Source organism: Phyllostomus hastatus, unplaced genomic scaffold, assembly GCF_019186645.2.
Source record: "Phyllostomus hastatus isolate PE091 unplaced genomic scaffold, TTU_PhHast_1.1 phas_contig_34, whole genome shotgun sequence".
Taxonomy (NCBI): Eukaryota; Metazoa; Chordata; class Mammalia; order Chiroptera; family Phyllostomidae; genus Phyllostomus; species Phyllostomus hastatus.
Window position 1 is genome coordinate 46,408,985 of NW_025333857.1, and position 18,677 is coordinate 46,427,661.

General features: G+C 43.9%; 1 protein-coding gene across 8 annotated transcripts in view; it reads left to right on the top strand.

The window, feature by feature from the left end:
• Positions 1-18,677, top strand: part of UNC13B (unc-13 homolog B) — a 205,218-nt gene that overhangs the window by 152,495 nt on the left and 34,046 nt on the right. For 5 of the 8 annotated variants that reach the window (XM_045840120.1, XM_045840121.1, XM_045840122.1 and 2 more), the window contains exons 11-12: positions 16,155-16,201; positions 18,476-18,554. In XM_045840120.1, coding sequence (XP_045696076.1) covers positions 16,155-16,201; positions 18,476-18,554 — 126 coding nt within the window. Of the gene's footprint in view, positions 1-1,491; positions 3,997-13,883; positions 13,907-16,154; positions 16,202-18,475; positions 18,555-18,677 lie in introns of all 8 variants that reach the window. The other 3 variants (XM_045840117.1, XM_045840118.1, XM_045840119.1) reach the window with 1 other exon arrangement.

Sequence of the window (18,677 nt, forward strand, 5' to 3'; positions counted from 1 at the left end):
TTCTTGGCCTAGTTATTTCCAGTAAAAGGGGTCAGCTTCATCTTTATCCCAAGTCTTGTGACTCATCCTTCTGAGTCTTCCTAGTCTGGGAAGGCACAGTGCTTTTAAGTTGCAGGCCCACCGGCCCTAGACAGTGGTGTTCCCTGAAAATGAACTGTCATGGGGGTTCTCATTTTGTATTCTTCACATGCAGTTTTCCCCTTTGGGGTTAGCTCGAGTACTGGAAAAAGAAAAGGAGGCAGGGGTTGAAAAGACTTAGAAATCTTGATTAAATCTAGAAAATGGGGAAACCATCTCTGATTTTACCCTTCCCAGGGAAACCCAGAAGAGCCAGAATATTGGCAGTCCCATGCATTCCCGGGCTCTCTGCCTTCCCCTTTGTACCTCTACTCTGCTCCTTTCCTACATTCTGCACATTTCCAGGAGAAAGGGAGTGGATGCCTACCCCACATAAGGTAATAGTCATCTTTGCCTCTGTAGTACTGGTACCAGTAGCTTAGGGTGTAGGGTCAAGATTAGTAGCAGGTCTGTCTTTGCTTTTTTTGGAGAATAGCAAAGCACCCTGGAGCCCTCTGTGATAGAATCAATTTCCTACCTTCCCTTATGAACCAATCAGAGGGCTAGAGTAACCCTCTCTTACTCCAGGAGTGCACAGTGCTAGAAAAATCACTTCACCTGGCACTCTGAAGGAGGCATTAGACCAGACACTCTGTGCACCAAGAAAGCCAAACCTGTGTGTTGATTAGGCTGCACCAAGCCCTTGGGGACTATTAAATGGAGTTCAGGACTCTGGCTAAGCCTGAGCCTCGTTCACCCTCAGATGTGTAACCATCAAGTGTGCCTGTGGGCATGCGGCCCTCTAATCGAAGCATACTAAATGCCTGGGCAGTGAGTAGCCCAACTGTCCACCTTGTTCTAGAACTAGATGTAGAAAAAATCCCCACTGCCCCCAGTTTTAAATACTTGCCATGGCCCTTTCTTCAGTGAAGGGTTGCTATCACTCTGCTATGGGCAGGAGTGAACCTTTGAGTAGCTGAGCCTCCACCAGAACAAGCAACTAGGACAAATAAATAAATAATAACATTCCATGTCTTGTCTTTGTTGTTCACTGTGTACGTGACTTGAGCTTTGGTGTTTGAGCATCTATTTGTTCATTCCTGAGCCAGACCCTAGCGTTGAATTTTGTAAAGTTTCAGTTACTCGTTGACCTCATGCCCACCCACATGCCACAAGTTTGTGTCAATCCTGATGCCTTTGGATACTTTCCCAGAACACAAGGACTTGATTTGATTTTGTACCAATACTCTGATGGGAAGCCAAGGGGAGAGAACTGATTCCCTAGGGCCTTTAAGGCCAGAACTGGGAGACAGGTCAGGGTTGACTTCTACAGTCTTAGAAGGTAACATTCTTATTCCTGCTTGACAGTTTGATTCAGGTTAAAGTGCCCCTGCTGCTTTCTGACCTGAGTGCACTGTTTTCCTTTTTCACTAGCTACAGGATAAGAGTCAAGCCAGGATCCCAGGGGCATGTGCCAGGTTTGGAGACCACACATGGGACCATTCTGGGCAACACTGTGGGCTAAGCCCAAGGCATCAGCCAGCAGTGATTGCTAGAAGTAGACTGAAAAGAGCAGGACAGGGTATTGCCTTCCAAGACAATCTCTGTTAAGCACCCTGACCAGAAATAAGAGGAAGAAGCAGAGAATCCCTTAGACCCTGAGGGAGAAAATGAAGCGATTGTTGCAAGAGTCAGAGGAAGAAATCATGGTCACCTTGGGATCCTCCTCCAGGCTTTCCCCAGATAAGGCCAAGGCAGAGACTGTGTATGGCATCAAGAGCAAGTCCTCGAGCCCTGCTGGATCCTTACCAGAGGACAGCTCCCTGCCCCCTTGCTGTGGGTCAACAGCCTCAGCCATTGATGGGGATAGAGATGGGGACCTGGCCCAGCATTGCAACTTTGGACAAGAGGCCGGCTGCCTGCTTCCTCTGGGCTCCACAGCCTGTGCCTCAGGGTCTGGCTCTCAGGACCTCTCATCTGCCAGCACTACCACCAGCTGCCAAGATCCCTCGGAGAGCAATCAAACCAAGCCCCTTTTGTCCAGGGGCCAAGGCTGGAGCCTTGAACAGCGAGAGCCTGTGGGGGATGTAGTAGACTATATAATCAGAGAGCTGCGAGGCATCAGTCGTCTCCAAACTGAGATTGCTGAGCTGCAGCAACACTTGAGTCAAGTCCGGGGTTCAGTGGATGAAGTCTCTAGCTGTGTAGACTCAGTTCTGAGTGAAATAGAAGGCTTACAGGTGGGCAGCAGCTCCCTGGCCAAGGTGTGTGTAGGAGGAAAGGTCCAGGAGCCCCATGTGGACACACTTGGTGAGGAAGCCATTCTGTATCTGTATGGACTTCCTGAACAAGATGGTGAAAATACTGTGGAGCTGGTGCACAGCTTCCTGGCCAAGCACCTCTGTGTTAATGGCATGCAGTGCAACAGGTACATCAAAGAGGCTTACAGGGCAGGTAGAGCCCAAGCCCCCAGGCCCACTGTTGTGAAGCTTGCCCATCTAGAGCACAGAGACTTCATCTTACAGAAATCCATACTCTTGCAGAGTGCAGGGGTCCGGATTGCCATCAGAGAAGAACCAGCCGGGTCACAGTGCTATCAGAGTTCCCCAAAGGAGTCTCTGTCATTTTTGCAACAACAGCTTCAGGATCATAATTCAAGTTCTTTAATCCCCGACAAACCGGTTCTTCAGACTGAAACAGCAGAATCCATAACAGGAGCATATCAAATAAGAGCCCAGAATCAACATAGAGAATCCTTGACCCCTGAGCAGCAAGGCCTTTGCTTCCCACTCAAGAACAGTTTAGCAAAGCCAAGTGACTTGTCTAAGCCCAGGGGTGAAGTAAATGGACCATCAGAAACATCCCGAGTCATCAGTGGCAGCTGTGCAAGGACAGAGAGTGAGGCTTCTCTGTCTGCCCTCCATCAGCTTGAGGAACCTTCCCTGGTGTTGATCCCAAAAGAGGAGGATGCTGGGAAATCCCAGGTTTTCAAACAGTGTAGTCAAGGACTAGAAGCATATGAAGTAGCAAAAAGAGAAAACAACTACAGTGATAAAAGTGAGGCCAGCAGCTGCCTATCACTATCTGGGTTGTTGAAGACAGAGGAAAATCTCTTGGCCTGTGAAGCTGGGCTTGACATTCTGAGCTCAAAGCAACTAGAGGACCTCTTGACAGACAAGACCAGAAGGTTTGCAGCTCTGAGCTGTGACAGCATGATGGAGGAAATTATCATAAGGCCTGAGACTTTTGGTGACATGGTTCATATTGACTTGAATGAAGAGGAGGAACGTGCTGCTCAGGCCCTTAAAGATGTCTTTGAAAAGTCCTCTTGTGTGGGGAGCTCGCAGGAGGATGAAGATATAGAAATTAAGTTTTACACAAGTAAACTGGGCCGAGCAATTCATCACTTTCGTTCAGCTCTGCAGGGAGTGTTCCAGAAGCTGGAGAATGGTGCATCCATCAGTCCCGAGGACCCAGAAAGCAATGAGAGTTGTTCCCAGTCAGAGAACAGTGATAGACTTCTTGGGACAGTGAGTTCAGGGGGCGCCCAGGATCTCTCTGTGGAGAGCCCTGAGAGTCAGGGGAGCGAGAGCTTGCTCAGTGTGGTCTCTGGCAGAGTGGGCGCCACACAGGGAGACCCAGCCTCTCAGGGTCCCAGCAGCTCCTCTCTGGCTTCTCATAACTCACCTCTTGCATGTTCATTGCCAGGTTTGATTGTGGCTCCAGGTCAAGGCCTGGACAATGAAACCTGTCCCAGGCCTGAATCTCCCACGCAGGGCAGACTAAGTTTAGAGCAAGTGTGTGCAGAGACCATCTACCTCAACAGGTGCATCAACAATTTTAAAAATGTTCTGAGAGAGAAAAGACTGAGGCAGAAAAAACTTTTGCATGAGCTGGTACAGAAGGCAAATCATCTCTCAGTAGAAGACACGCACCCAGGTATTCTGAATCTCTGTTTCATTGGGCCACAGCTGGGTATGGCCTCCACGTGGCCAGCATAAGATCTAGCTTGGTGGTGAGTTCCACAAGGTGAAGGGGGAGGTTCACAGCTTGAATCAGTCTAAACTACTTGAGTATAGATTTTAAGCTAATCCCGTGGGAATTAAGAGTGAAAGAGGGTTCTGAAACAGCAGGAAAGGAGTTCCTGCTCCTAAAGAGCTTCCTGTCTACTGGAGGAGGATGGTGGAGAGCTTTAGAAAGTAACTTTTTAAAAGAGATAGGAACATCTGGGCAGAAGTAGTTCACAGCTGTAGAACTTTTAGGATATTCTGGTGTACAGTAGGTGTGTGGTGAGAGGCAGAAGCGGGACATGAGGCATATTGCTCTTAGGCACCGGAGGGGCTATGCAGCCCTGTGTTGCATTTAAAAATTACTCCCAAGGGTTTCTTGCTGAGATAAGAGTGCTATTTCCCCAGCGGGTGATGGGGCTTCTCCACCTCATAGGCCACTCTGGGGATTTTCATTATCCCTACCTGTCTTCTTCCTACTTCTGGACTTGACAACACAGAGCCTTATCTCTGCCTCGGAGCTGTCTAGGATGTGCTTACAGTGCTGGCCCTGCCCAAGGGCCTGACTCTGCCTCCCCAAGTCCTAGTCCCAATCTCCCATCTCCAGCCAGAGGCAGATCACCTAACAACTGGAGTCTGGAATGGTTTTGACTAAAAGGAATATAAAAAACTTTTTTCTAGGCAGTATGGAGATATGTAGCTTTAAAATTACTTTCCCCCAATAAAAATTAAATTTATCCAAACAGCATATGCTGTACTCATCCAGTTTTAAATGTAAATGGGGTTGTCCTCTTATGCATATAACCTGATTAACCTTTCGAAGTCAAAATTAAAATTATGAAACATATTGTGTTGGCAAAGATGTGAGGGACTAGGCACGTATACATTGCTCATGGGATGGGAGTGTACATGAGTAGTATAACCCAAGGAAGGCAATTGGCAGAATTTATCAAAATTGTATATACCCTTTGAGCCCCAGCACCACTTCCAGGAATGTACCCTGCAAGTATATTTCCACACACAGAGGGGACATCTGTTCCAGGCTATTTCTGAAGCATTGTTTTTAATAGCCAAGATTGGAATCAACCTAAATGTTTGTTAAGAAAGACTGGTTAAGTATCTTGTTGGGATGTCTAAACAGTGGGATACAGTACCATGTAACTATAAAAAGAATGAGGTAGCTTTTTACTGAAATAGAAAAATAAGATAAATTGATGTATGAATAAAACAAGGTGCAGAACGTTATGCGTAAGATGCTTACAGCTGTATAAAAAAGAGAGGGAAAAAATACCCATGCAAACCCATAGTGTCCATTTATATATGTATAGAATGTATAACAAAGATGCATAAAAAACTCATCCATAATTGCCAATGGGAGAGAGGTATGAAATGAAACACTAATGGGATGAGTTTTTTTTTTTTTACTATATACCCTTTTTTTTTAGAATTTTAGTCCAGTGAATGTAATATCAATCATAAAATTAAATTAAAAATGAAACATTTAAATCATGTCACATTCCTTTCAAATATCCCTAGAGCTGCCCTCTATAGCTTATCAAAAAATCTAAATTCCTTCACTTAGCATTTAAGATGAGCACAACTGGTCTCTAGTTTACACTGCCAGGCTTATCTCCCATTGTCCCACTATACTCCCCCCAAAGGAAACTTTGCTGTCTCACCAATTCGCCTTGTACTTTCTGTCCTCAGCCTATTCACATGTACATGCTTCCTTCTAGCCTAAGGTGCTGTGTTCACCATATGAGTCTCAGTTCTTCAGCATGCAACCAAAACATCCCCTCCTCCAGGAAGCTTTCTATAATTTCTCAGCTGCAAAGGATCTCTCCCTTTTGTTAACTTCACAGCCCTTTTTCCTTCTCCTTTAGCATTTAGAAATTATTACATTACAGCAATAGTAGAAACAACAAATATCAAAGCAGTACTTTCTTACTAACTCCTTGAACCTTGGAGGAGTTGATGTTTGTATGAGCTCCCAGGATACTTGGGTCTGACTCTTCAGCTTGCAAACTTCCCCTTCTGGGCTGATATCCTGCTGGGGAAGGTGGGAACTTGAGTACCTATGATAAGCAGGTGGTGGCAGCAGCAGTGACAATGAGAAGGAGGAGGTGTTCTGAAGCATCAGTCACCAAGCAAGCCAAGATCCAGTCTGGTCTGTGGGATGCAGAGGGAGTGGCGGCATCCCTCCAGTGCTGGGTCCGGGCCTGGCTCCAGCACCATTCCTCCCACAGAGCAGGAGGGATGGAACAAGGTGAGCACGCAGGCTGGCCTCTGGCTCTTGTCCCAGAGTCCACAAGTGCAGTCACCCTATCCTGGTGAACTGATTCAGTGTAACAGTGGCTGCTGCCACAATGAAACGTCAGCTTTCTTCACTGCTCTGCTTGAGACCTTTTAGGCCCTAAGCTTATGAGTAGTTGCTTATCATTAGTTTGAGTTCCTATTTTTCATCCTTCTTCTTTTAGGGGGAGTATATACTAGGCACTGTTATAAGTACTCTCATGTACATTATATAAAAATTCTTTCATTACTACCACTCCATCAAAATAGCTTTTCTCAAGGCCATCAGCTAACCACTCCCATAGTGCTAAATTCCTTGTCCAGTCCCCTTTTTCATCAATCAGCAACTTGACATATTGATTACTTCCTTTTTTATTATAGGAGCTATATTAAGTTGTAATTTATATACCTTAAAATTCCTTAAAAAGGGTATAATTGAGTGGCTTTTAGTATAGGCACAGTTAAGCAACTATGAATTCCAGAACATTCCCATCACTCCGAAGAGAAGCACTTCACCTACTAGAAGTCACTCTTCAATCCCCTTTGCCTCCAGCCTCTGGCAACCATGGATCTATTTTCTGTTTCCATGGCTTTGCCTGTTCTGGAAATTGTGTGTACATGGGTTCATACAAAGGCCACATGTGACCTTTTGTGATTGGTTTCTTCCACTTAGCATAATGTTCAAGATTCAGTCATGCTGTAACATATGTTAGTATTTTATTTATTTTTATGGCCAAATAATATTCCATTGTGTGAGTATACTGCATTTGGTTACCCACTCATCATTTCATGGGCATTTGGGGTTTTTTTTAAACCATGTTTTAGCTGTTAAAAATAATGTTGCTATGAATATTTGTGTACAAATTTTTGTGTGAGCATGTTTTCAGTTCTCTTGGGGAGATACACACACACACACACACACACATACCTAGAAGTAGAATTTCTGGTTCATATGGTAAATCTGTTTAACATTTTTGAGGAACTGCCAAACTCTTCCAATTTCCATTTTACATTCCCATCAGAAACACAAAAGTTCTAATTTCTCCACATCTTTGCCAGTACCTGATAATGTCTGTATATTTTATTATAGCCATCATTGTGGGTGTGAGCAGTATCTTATTGTGGTTTTTATTTGCATTTCCCTAGTGTCTAATGATGTTGAGCATCTTCATGTGTGCTTATTGGCCATTTCTATATTTTCTTTGAGAAATATCTACTCAAATCCTATACCCACTTTTAAATTGAGTTGTTTGTCTTTTTTGTTGAGTTGCTAGAGTTCTTTATATATTCTGGATATAAGTTCCTTATCAGATATATGTTTTGTAAATATTTCCCCCAAATCTCTAGTAACTCAACAACTCTTTATTGGGTGTGTGGGGGGGTGTTATGATATCCTTTGAAGCATAAATATTTCATTTATTGTTTTAAAGATTTTATTTATTTTTAGAGAGATGGGGAGAGAGGAAAAGAGAGAGGGTGAGAAACAATGATTGGTTGCTTCTCACTCTCCCCCAGCTGGGGAACTGGCCTACAAACCAGGCATGTGCCCTGACGTGTAGTCAAACCTTTTGGCTTGTAGAAAGACACCCAGCCCACTGAACCACACCAGTCAGGGCTAAATGTTTTTTGTTGTTGTTGTTGTTTTTTTATATTTATTGTGGCCCTGACCAATGTGTCTCGGTTGAGCATTGTCCTGCAAAGCAAAAGGTTGCTGGTTTGATTCCTGGTCAGGGCTGCAGGCCCCATCCCCAGTGGGGCGTGTGCAAGAGGTAACCAGTCCATGTCTCTCTCATAAGTTGTTGTTTCTCTCCCTCTCTTTCTTCCTCCCTCCCACTTTCCCTAAAAAAATAAATAGATAAAATCTTAAAAAATTATTGTGGTAACATATATAACAAAAAGTTATCATTTTAACCATTTTAAGTTTATTCACATTTTCGTGCAATCATCACCACCATCCACCTCCAGAACATTTTTTTATCTTCCCCACCTGAAACTCTGCATCCATTAAACTAACTCCACATTCTCTCCCCCCCGCGCAAGCCACTGACAACCACTGTTCTACTTTCTGTCTCTGTAAGTTTGACTGCTCTAGATAACTTCATATCAAGTAGAATCAAACATTGGTCCCCTTGTGACTGGCTTATTTCACTCAGCATAATGTCTTCAAGGTTCACCCAGATTGTAGCACGTGTCAGAATTTCCTTCCTGAATGGTATTTCACTGTATGTTTATACTTGTATACCACATTTTGTTCATTCACTTGTTGATGGGTACCTGGGTTACTTCCTCTTTTTGGATATTGTGAATAATACCCCTGTGAGTATGAGTGTGCAGATATTTGTTTGAAGCCTTGCTTTCATTTATTTTGGGTATATGGAGTCTGTCCAGAAAGTATCCAGCCATGCAATATGAAAAATAGGCACTTTTATTGAAGAAGCTACAAGATACAAGAAACATTGTACAGCTGGCTGGTGTGGCTCACAGGATTGAGTGCCAGCCTGTGAACCAAACAGTCACTGGTTCAACTCCTAGCCAGGGCACATGCCTGGGTTGCGGACCAGGTTCCCAATAGGGGGTGCACGACAGGCAACCACACATTGATGTTTCTCTCCCTCTCTTTCTCCTTCCTTTCTCCTCTGTCTGGAAATAAATAAATAAAATCTTTTAAGAAAAGAAACATCATACATAGGACAATGACACTTCAGTCTTCTCCAAAGTAGGCACTCAGTTATCCCAACTGCAGCACGAAGTTCCTTCTGCTCTGGTAGCAGAAGCCACTGAACATATTTTGCCACAACACATTTCATGCCAAGATCCTGCATCAAAATCTCAGACACAGTAGTTTTTGGGATCCCCAGATCAGCTTCTAATTCTCACACTGCCAGTCGCCAATCTTTCTGATTGCAGCCTGTACACGTTCAACATTCTCAAGTGTTCTACTTGTCACAGGCCTTCTAGAATATGGACCATTTTCAACAGATTCTTGACCATCTTTGAAGTGTTTGTGTCACACTTTTGTTTGGTTTGCACTCATTGCATTGTTCCCAAAAGCTTTCTGAAGCATTGAAATAGTTTCTGTAGAGGAACACATTCAAGTTTCACACAAAATTCAATGTGGATTCATTGCTCTACTTGCTCAGTCATTTTGAATGTGATAGCCACCCAATACACATGCTCACTCAATGGTGTCTATTCTCCCCACCAACTAGTACAGTGAAGTTGTCGTTGTTCACACATGTGCATTCCAGTCCACTCTCCTTGGTTGCTAGGTTATGTCGATGTTGTTCAAACCATTCTCATTGTATTAAAATGGCCAAACTTTTTCTAGACAGACCTTATTACACCCAGAAGTGAATTGCTGGATCATATAGTAATTCTGATGTTTCTGAGGCATTGCCATATTTTTTTCCACAGTGGCTGTACCATTTCACATAGCAGTGCACAAAGGTTCCAATTTCTCCACATCCTTGCCAATATTTGTTACTTCTTGGTTTTGTTTTAATAGCCATCATAATGAGGTAGAGTGCAAAAGTTTTAAATGAAGTTTTGATGAAGTTCAATTTATCTATTTTTTTCTTGTGTTGGTGGTTCTTTTGCGTTCTACCATCATCTATTCTAAGGTCAGAGAGATTTACTCTTGTTTTTTTCTAAATGTTTTATAGTGTTAGCTCTTATGTTTAGGTGTGTTAATTTTGAGTTAGTTTTTGTGGATGGTGTGAGATAGGGGTACAACTTCATTTTTTTGCCTGTGAATATCCCATTTTCTCAGCCATATTTCCTGTAAGAGAATTTTTTTTCCCATTGAATGGTGTTGGTATCTTTGTCAAAAGTCAACTCCATAAGTGTAAGAGTTTATTTCTGGACTCCCAATTCTCTTCCATTGATCTTTAGGCTGTCCGTGTGCCTCAGTTCCTTCTTTTGGAAATACTTCCTTCACCCGACCCCTCAGTCTCAGTTCTCCCCCAACGCTATTGACCATTCCTTCTCAGCCATCTTTGCCAGTCCCGCCTCATCTTCCCAACCTTGTAGTATCCCAGGATTCAGTCCTCACTGCTTTTTTAAAAAATTCGTACTTGTTTCCTAGGTAATCTCTTCCAGCGTCATGAGTTTCATAAGCATTCCCAGATTTATATCTCTGGCCCAGAATGTTCATGAACACCAGATTCCACATCTACTTAACATCCTCCTTTGGATGTAAATAGGCATTGCAGATTTAACATATTCAAAACCAAACTCCTGATCCGGCTCCTCAAGTCCCTGCCAAACCTGCTTTTCTTACCATTTTCCTTACTAGTAAATGGCAACACCATTCTTGCAGCTGCTTGGGCCCAAATCCAGAGTCAATCGTGACTTCTTTTCTCATACAACCTACATCCAATCAATTGGTAAAGTCTGCCTGCTCTACCTAAAAAAAGAAAGAAAAAAAAAAAAACAATAACCCTAAGTTTTACCGCTATGTCTATCTCCACCACTGCCATCCTTGTCTAAGCCACTGTTTTCTTTTGTCTAGATGATTACATAAGTCTAGCTGGTCTCCCGGCTTCTACCCTTATCCTTCTACAGTCTGTTCTCCCCACAGCAATCAGAGTAATCCTTATAAAACATGAGTCAGATCATACCACTTCTCTGCTTACAACCTGCCAGTGATTTTTCTGTCTCACCCAGAATGAAAGACAACGTGTTTATAATGGCCGACAGAGCCGTATTTGAGCCTGCACTCTTGCTTGGACTCTTGAAGGACAGGCTTGCTTGTCCTTCATACTGATTATGCTTTCACCTCAGGCTTTGCACTGACTGTATGTTCTCTGATTGGAATCCTTTTCTCCTAGAATTCTGAATAGCATCTCTACACATTTCCTGCAGGCCTCTGCTTAGATGCCTCTTTATTAATGAGGCCTTACCATAACCTTTTATGAAATTTTAATAGCAACTATAGCATGATCACAGGGGACATTATCTTTTCCTGTAACATGAATTTTTTAGCAGAGTCCCTATCACATATGACATGGTATATATAGTTCCAGATTCTGGGACCAAAATGCCTATTTTGAATTTGGCTTTGCCACTTGCTCTGGCTTTAGGCAAGTTTCTTAACCTGTTTAATCTTCAGTTTAATCAACAAAAAAGTTGAGATAACAATAGTATTTAGTCAGTAGAGTTGTAATGAGAAATAAATGAGCTTACTCAAATAAAATTCTAGATACATAAGGTGTTCACTTAGTGTTAACTACTCTCATCATCTTCATCATCATTAATTGTCTGCTCCTCCTACTGGAATGGAAGCTTCTCAAGGTCAGGGAGTTTGTTTCATTCACGGTTGCATCACTGGCACCAGGAACAGTGCCTAGGATACAGCCTGGTCTTAACAAGTGTTTGTTGAAGAAATGAATCCCTGCAATAACCCTGGAGTTAGCTGTTCTTATCTGCTTTCTACAGATTAAGAAATGCAGGCTAAAATAAACTCAGTCCCTCAAATATTTTGACCCCCAACTGTAAGGGAGTTAAGAGTGTTTTAACAATGAAAACTATGTCACTTCCTCATAAAATGGACTCTCTGGAAGACCGAAACCATTCTTAGGGGTCAGGGATTTTCCCACAAAGCGGGTGTTCCTTAGATATATACCACTTCAACTGAAAACTAAAGCTGAGTGGAAAAATCCTAAGCCATTTTAGGAAGTTAGGAAGCACAAAAAGTTCAGTTCTTAATGAGAAAAGTTTGTTTTTTGTTGTTGTTGTTTTTTAATGTTCAGTGGGTGGGACAATTGAAGACCTAGTAGAACAATTCCTTGGTGTCTGGAAAATAGTACACACTACTGGCTAAGTGAGCTACCTTTTCTCTGGTGATGGCAAGAGACATTTTCTTAGAAAAGGTGTTGCTTTCTAAGTCCTGAAAGTTTAGATTCTTTTATTACTTATGTATGCATATAAAATTCTCACTTTGAAGAAATTTACAGTGTATAAAGGGGGATGTTTATACAGACAATTACAATGGACATTTATACAATTACAATGATAATGAAACAGTAATGGCAACATACTGTTATAGAAGTGTGGGTACCACAGGCATATGATGGAAAGGCAGGTGAAGAAATTTTTACAGAGGCCTTGACATTTGAGCTAAGTCTTAGGAATGAAGTTGGGGTCCACCCAGATCAGGAGAGCCTCGATGGCCTGGGCAACAAATTGGATTTTATCCTTTTGGCATATGGGGAACTCTGGGAAGAACAGAAGGACACAATCAAAGTAACTGACATGATGTGTAAAATGTATTTAAGGTAGTGGAGGAGAAAAGGAACTTTCTAATTTGAGTCATAGGGTCAATTAAAGTGTTTCTTGCCTAATTTTCTTTTCAAAGGGAACATAGTGCTTTTAGGGGGGGTAGGGAATAAATGTAGAAGAGACATGCCCCGCCCCCTGCCTATCCAGAAAGTAAATGCCTTTTTCATCTGACTCACCTTCCTGTAGCTGCGCTGTTTGGGGTGGGGGGAGGGATTTTTCTGTTCCTGAGTTGATTCTTCTGTCAAGTGAGGTCACCCATTAGGTCATCATAAGTGGCTTGAAAAATTGGGAACTTATGAATTAGTTTCTGTGATTCTCCCTTGTACTTGTTATGTAACGTCAGCGAGTCTTGAAAAGAGAGGGAAAAGAAAGTGGAGGGGAGCCGATGGGCCCCGGTCGGACTTTCTGTAGAGAAGGGCTGTGGGCTTGTGTGTGGCCTAGAAGGCAATGTAGTCTCTGATGAATAGGAAAGGAGAAATCTCTGAACTTCAAACTTCTACTGTGACTTACCTGGATCCTTCTGGAAGTGTCCATTTCCTTTGGAGTGTTGTTCTGGATTTGGTAGATAATCAGGCCTGGGATTGCAGTCGTGGTTTCATCATCCAGATCACGGTGACTTCTGTTAGGGCAGTGGTCAATTGATGGCCTCAAGTCTATAACCATTGAGCACCCTGGTCCTGGCCTTAACTCCAGGCCTTAACATGGCCTAAGTTAACTTAGGCTCTGGGAAAATAGACCAGGGCTTGCTAGGCAAATGCATGACTGACCCTGCATTAAAATGGAAAGGGTTCAGCCACCAGGGCTTTCAGGTTTGGGCACTTACCCAGATCTGGAGTGAGCTCATATACTTCCTGAGGAAGGAATAAACTCACCCTTTGCTCAGCCATCTCAGATAGCCTGTTGGAGTGGCCCTTGGTAACAAAACTGGTCTTGCAGCCCTGGTAGCCCTAGTGACCCTGACCCTGCATGCAGGCTACTTTAGAAAGGGGAACAGGGTGATAGGAAATCCCCCAGCAGACTTTGTCCTTTGGTTTGAGTGACCAACCTGGGATGTTCTAAACTAAAAAGCAGGGCCCAGCAAATAGAGGATTCTGGGAGCTGGGCTGTGAACTGCCCAGTTGTTTAGAGCACCTACCCCTCTCCTCCATGTCCCTTAAGGTTTATCTGGCATTTTCTTTGGGTACCCTGCTATAGGACTGAATCTACTAACATCTCTGCCCTTTTTTTCTGCTCTTTCTCTCCTTGCAGAAGGAAAGCGAGGAACCCTTCAGGTTGTGCCTCTGGCCTTTTGGGCCTTTTTGTTGTCTATTTTCTATCCTGCCCTCCGGGGCATAGTGTGTGTGTCTCTGAGCTTTGGCTGGTGGCAGATAGTCTGTTTTTCCTGAAAGCAGTTTGTGTGCATGCCCTATGCTTGTGTGTGCTCCTGCAGACGTTCCCAGAGCACAGTGTGAGAATGCGTGTGCCAGCATGGTGCACATTCAATGTAGCATGTGTGTGCTTATACTCGTACTCAGTTTGACTCCCCCGGACACTGATTGCCCTTCTAACTCTCCTATTTTGCAGTGTGTGTGTCCACTTTCTACTTGTTGCTGCAGCCTGGCATATGCTGTGAACCGTCCCAGCATGCATACACACTTTGCATTTGAGAGCAGGAGTTGCTGCAAGCACTTTGTGCCTCTTGCCTGGGGCCCTAAGTGTGAATGTGCTGCTGAGCAGATTTCCTGGCCTCTTTGTGAGCACAAGCTTCTGTAGACCTGTGATGTGGTTCCCTATGCCATGTGAATGCATACTATACTAATGCTCTGTGCCTGCAAGCACTGGTTCTTGAAGACTGGGAGGGTTTGCTTTGCCTGTGATTCGGGCCCTGGTGAATACTGAATCCTCTCCCAAATGGGTGTGTGCACATACTCTATAGCCCTCTGTGCAGGATCCAGGCTCACCTCGTGTATCCCTCAGGCACAAGTTGTGTGTTTGAATGAACCTCCTGTGGGTACTTTTCGAGACCTCATTCCACCCCCTGCCCTTCTTTCAGTGCACTGAGTGCGCATGCTGTATGCTGTGTCTGCAGGCTTCTGCAGGCCCACTGTATCCTGTAAGCACAGGAAATGTGTGTGGTCTGAGCCAGTAAACTCTGGCTCCCAAAGACTTTTTTTTTCTAGGTAGGAAATAAAAATCTGCTAAGTATAGCAACTGCTTCCAAATGGCAAAGATGGTCTAGTTCGAAAGATCTGGGGATTTAGGGATGGCTGCCACTCACAAGCAACCTTAGGAGACTTGCTTCAACCACTCCTGGCTGCCTTTTGGGTCTGACACTTTCATTACCAGTATCCCAACTGCAGACAAGGATAGGAGGCAGATAGGCTTGGTCAGAGCACAGACAACCTGGGAAGAGTTTTACTGAGAAGGGTCCTAAATCCAAAGTTCATTTTGAGCCTACAGTCCATTTTTACATCACTCATTAACCTGTCCTACTCTTCCTTTTGTTACTGTGTCTTGCCTCATTTGTCTATAACTTCATCTTTAGCTCTCCCAGAACTTCACTCCCTGTCCAAAACAACTTACTTCTGCCTACCCCATACTGGCACTCGTTTGCTCCAGGATAGTTAGCGGGAGCCCAGGTCTCAGGTGGCAAGGATGTTGGGGCGGGGGAAGGGGAACAAGGTAGGGCAGGAAGCCCCACACCTGCTGGCACTAAGTCCCTTGAGCCTAAACAGCATTTACCATTGGTTCTCTGGAGAGGCCTGGCAGCTTTGGAACTCTCTATATACTGCCTGAAGAATTCACCTTTTTTCTTTTTTTCAGTGAAGAAACCTTTAAAAATTGTTTTGATCTGTTCCTTCCTTGAATTATTTGGTACCTCAGTGATCAACTTCTCATTAGAGAACTCATAAAATTCACCAGAGTGATAATCCAAGTGTCTAATCTGTCCTGGATTCTCTGATTATATAGAAGTTATCAGATGTAGAGTGTACTCAGTGTCAATGAGTTCAGGCTTCGAACTCACCGAAGCCAAATCAAATCACAAGGTGAGATAGAAATTTCGAAAGACCAGGTGTGACTCTGGGGGCAGCCAAAGGAATTGAGGACTATAGCTGGAAGAAGACCAGACTTTATATGAAGTTGTCTTTTTTCTTTAATGAGTGAGGCCTGGAAGCCTACGTGGACCCTTTTCCTGGCTTTTGTTACAGTTAATATACTAATGGGTTGTGTGAGGGAGATATAAGTTCCAGCAGCTCTCACGGTCCCCATGAACTTTAACGCTGGGACCTCAGTGCTCTGGGCCTATATCCTTCCTACTCACTGGGGACAGGGGAGGTGAAGTACTGCTCCTTTCAGCAGCCTGCTTTGCTGCCTTTGGCTAATTGGGGCACTGGCGTAGACATCAGGCTGGCTATGTCACCATATCGTGAGTGTGACCTACACTTCTCTCAGCTTCCTATTTTATTGCTCATAGCCTGACCAAAGAAAGATGGCCACCTCCCTTCTTTCCTAGGATCTAACTTTTTTCTGTTTTTAAAGATTCCAGATGATGGCGACTCCTCTTTGCCCCAGTGGCTCCCAGAAGGGTAAGTGATTCCTTACCAGGTTTTTGTGGATTTTGTACAGACTTTCACGCTACCTTTAGCTTTTCCCCTGGGAAATAGGAAAACCAGCTTCATAAGCTTGATCCTGGGGCAGGAAGATGTTCCACCATGGAGACTGGTTGGTTCTCTGGGACAGAGGAGAGAACTCTGCAAACTGATTCCTTAGAGGCAGAAGACAGAACTTTGCGGAGTGGTTCCCTGGTGCGGGGGAGGGAGCTTGAGGGCTCCCCCATTCTTGCCTCTGGAATTGCTGATCTATTGCATCATAGTGGTGATACTCTTTAGGCAGAAGAATGAGGAAACCAGAAACATATCTGCATTGGAAGAGTTCCTTTCCATTCCATTGTTGATAGTATGTGGCTGATAAGATTTCTCCCTGGACTCTGTCCTGCTTCAGCTGTTGTGAGTCATCTCCTTATTCTTTCACTCTAGTCAAGACAGAAGTAGCATGCCTTATGAGCTCAGTGTGTTCTGTTTGTGATTCTTGTCTGGGAGTTTCAGGCCCATGTGATTGCAGCAGAGTCATTTTAAGCTGCTCAACTGCTGCTTGTAACTAACTGACTGTTCTTAAGAGAGGAAAGAGTTTAAGCAGTTCTCTGCCCCCACTCCTCCCACATGCACTGCCAATTGCTAGTCAAGATCTTTTTTCTCTCCTTGTCCCACAAAGGCCTTCTGACATTAGAATTCCCAGTGGCTGCCTCCTCTCCCTTATGATCAGAGAAGAAAAAAGATCAGATCATAAAGTTATCTACTGCATTTTTTCCTGCTCCTTTTCCTTGTGATTTGTCTTTTAAATCAAGAGTTAATCATGTGCATGCACTACCCTTTCTTCTTTTGTCAAAAGCTCATCTGTGTTGCAAAAACTTCTTGGCTTAAGTGATGCAGATGATAGCTTTCAGAATTAAGCACAAACTTGAGGCACCAGTTGCTTCTTCAATAGCCCTTCTTCAGGGCTTTAGCTTTTTTCCTCAAGAATTGTAAAATACATGCATGCCAATGGAACATCTCTGAGCTATTTTTAAATGGATCCATTCAGTGGTTTTCTAAATGCCTCCCTGCTATCGTCTTTCCTTCCTTCAGCTTAGTGTTTGGAAGCTGCCGCAAGTTTAGAACTTCCCTAGGTCTGTCAGTCTCATTGAAAACAAAGTTTGCTGCCTGTACTCAGAAAGCTCCTTTATTAGAAATCAACGTAGCAAGTTGTCTGTTCCAGCTCCTGGCCTTGAATCAATTTGTGGTTCCATTCTTTGCCTATACCATTAAAACCAAGTACATGAATTCTTTTCACTGAGGCTCAGAATGGCAGCTTCCGAAAGGTCAGAAAATGTTTTTGTTCAGCCCCCTCATTTTATACAAGTGACACCAAGACCCAAAAAGAGAAGAGAATTCTGGCAGAGGACATGTAGAGAGTTAGTGGAAGAGTTGGGGATAAAATCTGGGTTATCTCATGTGAAAATGGTGTTCTTTTTTGGGACATTCTCTATATTTTTATGGCATATTATTATGGAAGAACAGGCAAAGAACAATAAAATTAATGAGCATAGATAGGGCATAAAAATTTTAGGAATCTCCAGTTGCTCCAGCTATAGTTTTTTCTTGGTCCCTATTGATGTGTCCATGGGGGCTAGGCCAGGTACTCGGAGTCCTTTTGCTGTTTCTTTCCTAAATGGTCTTTCCTCTCCACCTTTAATGGTCCTCTAGAAGTCTCCCATCCCACCTCCCCTGCCTTCACTTTATTATGCAGTCTCCTCTTTTCATGGAGAATCTTTTTCTTCAGGAGGCTTGGATAGATAGTGGCTCTTTCAGTCAGGGTGGAGAAGATCTCCTTGTACATGTCATTACTCGGTAGTCTTGCTTACCTTGGCAGCAGCTCCTCTGTAGAGCTATTCCTATGGGCTCTGTCTAGCACAGGCCAGGAGAGGCTTAGCTTTGGGGAGCAGTGTCCTAACCTGAGTGTGGAGAAGAGCCCTCTTAACCATCAATTCCCACCCTGCCTTATGGAGCAGAAGGTCCCTCAGATAAACAGAGGGGCCTTGAACTGTCACTGTGGGATAAAAGAGCTCTAGATCTTTGGCTAAAACCACAGAAGGAGGTAGGGGCACTCGGAGAGCAGATTCTATTACTCATCATCTCATGGCTTTATTTCCCTCATCATCTGTCTTCCTTTGCGCTCTCAAAGGCATGTCTTTCTCTGGGGAGAAGGTGAGCAAGGAAAATTGACAGGACTGAGGGTTCTGACGTATTCCCTTCCCTCCTCAGGCCAGCTGGAGGACTCTATGGCATCGACAGCATGCCAGATCTACGCAAAAAGAAGCCACTGCCACTTGTCAGTGATCTGGTGAGTGAGGCTCTTGTGCAGGCTTAGGCTGTGTCTCACGGGTATCCGTGGTTGGGCCTTGGCAAGCCATCAGAACTGGCAGTGATCCATTTAGTGACAAATATTGGCCTGAAGATCCATCAT